Genomic DNA, 7,098 nt, shown 5'->3' on the forward strand with positions numbered 1-7,098 from the left:
TTTTTAAATTGAGATGTTGAGGAACTGGCTAAATATCAAAAAATAATAGATCATTCGGTAAATATTTTTAATAATTCTGGGTAGGCAATGTAATATAGTGGCTATGCAGCCGCACGGCCCAGTTCAAATCCTGGTCTACCACTTATATGTCCTGTGATTTTTGGGCAACTTTTTAAACTTCTTCCAGCTTCAGTTTCCCTGTTATCAAACAGTACTGATGATAGTAATTCCACTTCATTGGGTTGCTGTGAGAATGTATCCAAGTGTTTAGAAAAGTATCAGTATATAATATCTGAGAGCAATGAGGCTCCTTAACCCCTTGAGATAATGACTCCTTTAAAAGAGGATACTTTCTAACCCAAGGTAATTTCTAATTGGGCCTCCTGAACTCTATCAGAATAAAACGGAAGAAAAGTCAAATTAAATGCTTGAGGAGGCTGGTTTGCTAAATTGAGTGATCTCTAAACTGTTTTTAGAATACCTAGCTTCTACCCTGCCTTCACTTCTTAACCACAGGGTACTCTAAATACTCAAGTTTTTGTTTTTGTTTTTGTTTTTTCCAAGATGAAATGCTAGTGGCTGGTGGGGGAGGATGTTAAGGGACAAAAGCAGCCAATTACATGAACAAGTTTTTGAAGTGTGGCATCTGCTTTCCGTTCAAGTCTGTTGGAAGGGAGGAAGTTAGAAAAGGGAATGGCCACTCCCATTTTTCTGCAATTTGAGGTCAGTTCTCTTCCTTCGGAACAAATGCAAAACCATTCTGGGCCGACCTTGCCTTTCCTGGTTTCCCTTCTTTACTCGAATGCCCCTTTAGTCCTACAAAGCATGCAGGGTAAGATTTGCATCAGAGGAGATATTCCTGATTACACTTAGCAGCCAAAGTTAGAAGGTAGCAAGTACTTAGGGCTGGCGGTGAAGGGAACCATCCTTTACCTCCACCGCAAACATTAACTACAGCTATTTCTCAGACCGTTGTACAATGCTTGTTTCTAGAAGTCTTCACACCACTGTGGAAATCCTTATTACAATTGAACTCTCCCTTCTCTCGATCTCAGGACAGCATGAGGCAGGGTTGACCCAAAAGGCTACAGGAACACAGATTTGCAAGGGTAAGGCTCAGGCATATCCCCTGTGACTTGTACAGTCAGGGCATAAAATATGCTTATATGAAAGACACAACAAATGCATATATGAAGGTATGCGTGTGATCTCAAACGGTTCCCATTTATTCTATTTAATATGGTCATAATCACATCAGGATCTTATGAAAATGTCAATCTTATTCAGATTAAGAATAAGAGGCCTGAGGTGACTAGTGGGTGCAGGAAAGGCATAAACCCAGCTTAACTACTTTCTAGCTGTGTGATTCTTAACACATCGTTCAACCTCTGCAGGTTCGTTTTCCGATTTGTAAAAGGAGATTAAAAAATAACAACTACCTTACGGGTTGTTTCAAGAATTACCTTTAAAAATAGTAAAGCACTAGGCAAATGTTCTCCATATTGCCCATTATCTAACATATATGCACACTCGTTACACGTATATATTTTTTTCTGTTAACTACAGAGAAGTTTTAAAGAGAAGCTTTCGGAGGTAATGAAGATGCTCAAAGGGGCAGAATGCAGGTTAAATCTGAAAGGGACGTCAGCAGCCCAAGAAAAATCAACCTGGGTAGGTTTCACTGCAGGAATGCCGAAACTTGGAAAACCTACTTCAACCTCTGGTCGGACCGTCCCAGCCCCTCACTGCTGGGCTCCCAGGGGACCGGAGCCGAACCCCCCGAGGGCACTCTCACTTTAACTCCCCCCCGCAGTTCCGCGGCTCCCCACCGCTCACGGCCGCCCTGGGCGCCCGGCCAGCTCCCTCTCCATCCTCCCACTTCAGGACCGCCCGGCAGAGGCCGTTCCGACCCTTCAGCCCACGCGCTCGCAGGGCCCAGCACCCAGCATTCCGCAGAAACCCCTCCACCCCCAGACCTTCAGAAACCGAAAGACAGAAAAAAAAAAAAAAACACCCCGAGAGGCGGGGCGCAGGGGGATGCGGGTAGCCTAGGAACCGGGCATGCGCAGAGGCCGCCGCGGAGACGGCGCTGCCGAGGCGAGACGGCGCCTCACTCGGACCCAGCTCCGGGCACGGAGCCCGGCTTGCCCCGGCTTCCCGACCCTCTTCCACGGGACGGGCGGGCGGCGCCGGGCCCGGGGCGGTGCGGCCGGAGGCGGAGCGGGGCGTGGGGCGGGCGCTGGCGGCGCCGCGTACCTGGTAGCGGCCCGTGAGCAGCTGGCTGCGCGATGGCGTGCACAGGGGCTGCGTGTAGTAGTTGTCCAGGAGCACCCCGCCGGCCGCCAGCGCGTCCAGGTGCGGCGTGCGGATGGTGGAGCGGTGGAAGCCCACGTCGTTCCAGCCCAGGTCGTCCGCCAGCACGAAGACGAGGTGGGGCGGCCGGCCGGCTCCAGCGCCCGAGCCCGGCGGCGGCAGCAGCAGCAGCAGCAGCAGCGGTAATAGCAGCGGCGGCGGCGGCGGCGGCGAGCCGGCGCCTCGGGGCAGGCTCACCGCGCTGCGTGGGCCCATCCTTCGTCGCCCACGGTCCCGGCGCCTGTGGCGCCACCAGTCCACGGCCCCGCTTATAGAATCAGGAACTGGGCGGCCGGGGCCTGCCCCGCCCCGGGACTTCACCCCCAGCGGGCGGCGGGCTGGAGAGGCCGGAGCCCGAGCCCCCGCCGAGTCCTACCCGGCCCGAACGGTGGGGCGGGGGAGGAGCCTGCGGGCAGAGCTCCGGCGGCAGCTGCTGCCCGGCTCGGTGCAAACCGCATTGATGTCTCCTAGGAGCAAAGGGCTCTTACCTTTCCAGCTCTGAGCTTTGCATCGTGGCATCTAACAGACTTGTTCTCAAGTTTCCAAAGCATTTTCACAGCCCTCATCTCTTTAAATCTCCCAACAACGCTGGCAGCTAGGAATAATAATGACACCTCCCCCGCTTTTTTCCGGAATAAACAAGTTTGTAGTTGGTTGAGCCTAATCCAAGCTCAGTTCTGTCTCCACATCCTGAGCTATGATGTTTTTAAAGGTACTGGGAGAATCATTTCTAGGAAGAGTCCCTCCTCGTGCAGGTTGGGAGGACGAGGAGGCAGAAGTCTAAATGACATTTCAGATCCGGTTTATTAATAATGTACATCTGTGAAGCCACTTCCCACTAGCAAAAAGGGGGCCCCAACACACACTCTTCCTGCACGGTGCCCTTTTGAAAGTGCAGTTTTACTTAGGTTTCCCTGCAGTTGTTCGGGAAGCTGTGTGGACGGAGTACGTCATTATCTTGTCCGGATAAGGGCCCCTGCAGAGCTGGCTCCCTGACAATCAAGTAGTGAACCAAAGTAGTATCTAATTTTCTTGAAATAACCTGTAAATGGAAGGAAAAATTCCCATAACCATATGCTTATTGAATTGTGGGAAGTTAACCTTATGACCAGTATATTCCCATTGCCGCCCATGATTTCTGCCTACTGGAGACAGATAATAACTTAACAGTTGTAGGGTTAAAAAAAAAAAGAAGAAGAAGAAGAAAGAAAAAAAATCACGCACTGCATCCTTTCAGATTTAGTGAATCTGATTTCATGTGAGTTATTTTACAACTTTGTAAGTTGTAGATAACTGATAGGAATGGAAACTAATTTTTGTTTTATACCTATGCAAATGAATTGTATCTATTGGAATGTCACCCACCCACACCCTCGCCCCCACCACCATGGAGAAAGCAGTTTTTGCCTCCATTCGCACATTTAATATTCCTAGTCTGTTCTTTGGATTGTACTTGGAACTAGTTTAGCACTCAGTTTATGCCCTGAGTTAAATATAACATATCCATTTTTATATCTGTATATGGGTCATGATTTTATGTTTTTTTGAAAATTATCCTTTCACACATGGAATGTTTTCCTCTTATGTACAAAAAAAATTTTTTTTTCTTTCATGAAGTAGATTAGTTTATATTACAACCACTTTTCATCTCTGGTGGAATCAATGAAATTTAGCTGGAACATTTTAAAATACTGCTTTAAATTAAGAATAAAGAGCTGTTTAACTTTCATTATATTAAGACTTGAAAAATTCATGTGAAAACCCTTTAACAGACCACAAAGAACTGAGAATTTTTAACTATGGCCTTTGCCTGTCCTCTCCTGTAACTGTTCCTCCCTACTGTTCCTGATAAAAATCAAATTGCCCAAACTATGGCTTCTAATCAGCAGAAACAATTACAACTTGACCAACTGCTTCTGAAACTAGCTAAGCTTGCAGTGAGCTTCCTCATGTCCTTCATTTTCAGAAAATAAAAGGTTATGCCAACAGTGCTCTGGAAGTGTGCAAATGAGTTTATTAAAAAGAGTCAATTCTATTTTTCATCTATGTATAGAACACTCTAATGTGCACAACAAACTAGTTATTGTAAAATCTCTCAGTTGGAGTTTGATGTTTCCTAATGATTAGATTCAGGTTAGGCGTTTGGGCAGGAATATTACAACAGTGATGCTGTATCTTCTTGATGCTGCATATTAAGAGGCACACGGTGCTGATTTGTGCTCTATCATTTGAATACTTCGCTCAGGTGGCCATTTCTCCACTGTAAATTTACTATTTTTTTCCTCATCATTAATAAGTATTTTATGGGGAGGTATTTTTTAGACATATATATATTCTGTTATTCCTAAAACTTTTGCCTGTTAGTTTTAACATCCACTGATGCTTCTTGCTTCAATAAATTATTAAGATGGTTGCCAAATGGTGATCTTTTAATTCACTCATTCCTAATATATTTATTAGTTTCTTTTCTATAATACTATAAAGAAGAACTTTCCCTTCTCCACCATTTATTCATTAATATCACTATGAACTCATGGATTCTTTTTTAATCAATAAGTTATAATACTTTGCTATAATTATTTCAGTGCTCAAACTTCCTCTGATTCGGACAGTGGGAGACTCTTCAACCTGGCTTTTCTATCCTTTTGGCATGTCCTTTCTTATGCTAGAGCACTTACTTTTTAGTACAACAAAATATTCTAGGTTCGTCTAGGAGAAATCAGACATTTCTCCAAGGTGCCCTGATTCCTTTTAGTGGGGTGTGGCATATAGAAACCAAGATTTGTCCTATGGGTGTATTCATTGCTACTGGGCTGTCATTGCTTCCCAGCTCTCTCACCAAAGACAGAAGCCAGATGTATGCATACCGATACACACACATAAGTATATACACACATCCACAAATATATTGTTACATATCTATAGAAAGAAAAAACAGTTCATAGTGAGTACATTTAAATCTGCTACCCCCTTTCCATATGTGTATGGGTTGTACAAATTTTCACTATCTCCAGCTATTAAAAAAGTACTATATTTTTACATTTTTGCCAACCTGGTATGAGAAATATTATATCTGCATAGTTCATTTTTGTTATTAAATTTCTCATAATAATTATGAGTAAAGTGAAACACATTTTCATATGCCAATGGGCCATTTTTACATTATTTTTGTAAATTGTCATTTTTTATTGAGCTTTTGATATTTTTCCCCCTCAAATTTTAAGAGTTCTTCATATATTAGAGATATTACCTAACTGTAATATGGTTCAAAATATTCCTCCTAGTTTGTCAATTGTCAAATATTTTGTTATGGTGTTTTCTGACATTCCAAAGTTACTCTTTTTATATAGTCAAATTTATTAGTATTTTCTTGTGTGGCATCTGGACTTGAGTCATAGACTTTCCTTACACCAAAGTTAAAGTAAAATTCAACCATGTTTTCGTCTAGTACTTGTATGGTTTGTTTTTAGATCCCTGAGCCATTGGTACTTATTTCTGTGCATGATGTGAGATATGGATCTAATTTTATCTTTCCTAATGACTAGTTGTCTCACCATCCCTCATAATGAGAATAAAGAAGTCCATCTTTGCTCTAGTGGTATGGGGCCACCTTCATCATATGCTTAAGTTCCCTACATACTTGGGTCTATTTCTGGGCTTTCTGTTCTCTTCCACTGCCCTATCTGTTGATTCATGTGCCAGTACATACTGTTTCATTTACAGGCTTTACAGTGTTTTAAAGTATGTAAGGATAGTGACTCCTCATAGCTTTTAATTTTTAATCTTTTCCTGGCTATTTCTATATATTTATTTTTTCATATGAAATTTAATATCAACATGTCCAGTCCCTTAAAAAATTTTGTTGGCATTTTTCTTGGAATTACATTACATTTATAAATTAATTTAGGGACAACTGAAATCTTTATGACACTAAGTTGTCCTATCTAAAAACAAATATTAAGCCCTAGCTGGTGTGGCTCAGTGGATTGAGTGCTGGCCTATAAACTGAAGGGTTGCCAGTTCAATTCCCAGTCAGGGCACAGGCCTGAGTTGCAGGCCAAGTCCCCATCTGGGGTGTGTGAGAGGCAACCGAACAATGTATCTCTCATACATTGATGTTTCTCTCCCTCTTTTTCTCCCTCCCTTCCTCTCTCTCTAAAACTAAATAAATAAAATCTTTAAAGAAAATACAAATGTTAACTTTAATTTATTAAGGCCTACTTTTGTATCTTTCAGAAGTGTTTTAAAATTTTCCTTGTAGCAGTTTGTGCCTTTCTTGTTAAATTTATTCCTAAGTATTTTATCTTTCTGTTGCTCTTGAAATGGGGCTTTCTCTATCATTCTGTCTTTTAACAGGTTATTATTTGTGAAAATGAAGGCTACTGATTTCTGCACAGTAATTTCTGTTTCTCCAAGTACTGGATTATTTTCCTGATTGAATTAGTTTAATCATTGCTTTTATTTTAGAGTTTTCTCAGTACATAATCATACTAGTAAAAACCATTCCAATCAGTTCGAAGATGCAAAAAATAGGACTGAAATCAAAGCAGCTTCCCTTTCACAATTAGGTATAAAAGTTAATTGTTTGGTAGGAGGGGTGCTTGGAACTGGGCATGTATTATTTTTGCATGGCAAGCATCTTATACATAATCACTTGGTTTGTATTCTAACCCATACAAACCCTGTTTAACTCATAGTTAAAATCTCTGAACTCCTAAAGTCAGTAAGAAAAAGACCAACAATCTG

General features: G+C 42.3%; 1 protein-coding gene across 1 annotated transcript in view; it reads right to left on the reverse strand.

Annotated features, from left to right (window-relative positions):
• Window positions 1-2,568, reverse strand: part of ARSB (arylsulfatase B) — a 136,641-nt gene extending 134,073 nt beyond the window's left edge. The window contains exon 1 of the mRNA XM_054578519.1: window positions 2,257-2,568. Within this exon, the coding sequence (XP_054434494.1) occupies window positions 2,257-2,568 (312 nt within the window). The remainder of the gene's footprint in view (window positions 1-2,256) is intronic.
• Between the last annotated feature and the right edge of the window lie 4,530 nt (window positions 2,569-7,098).

The sequence above is a fragment of the Pteronotus mesoamericanus genome, unplaced genomic scaffold, assembly GCF_021234165.1.
Source record: "Pteronotus mesoamericanus isolate MK-2021 breed Mesoamerican mustached bat unplaced genomic scaffold, CSHL_Meso_final contig_50, whole genome shotgun sequence".
NCBI classification, from domain to species: Eukaryota; Metazoa; Chordata; class Mammalia; order Chiroptera; family Mormoopidae; genus Pteronotus; species Pteronotus mesoamericanus.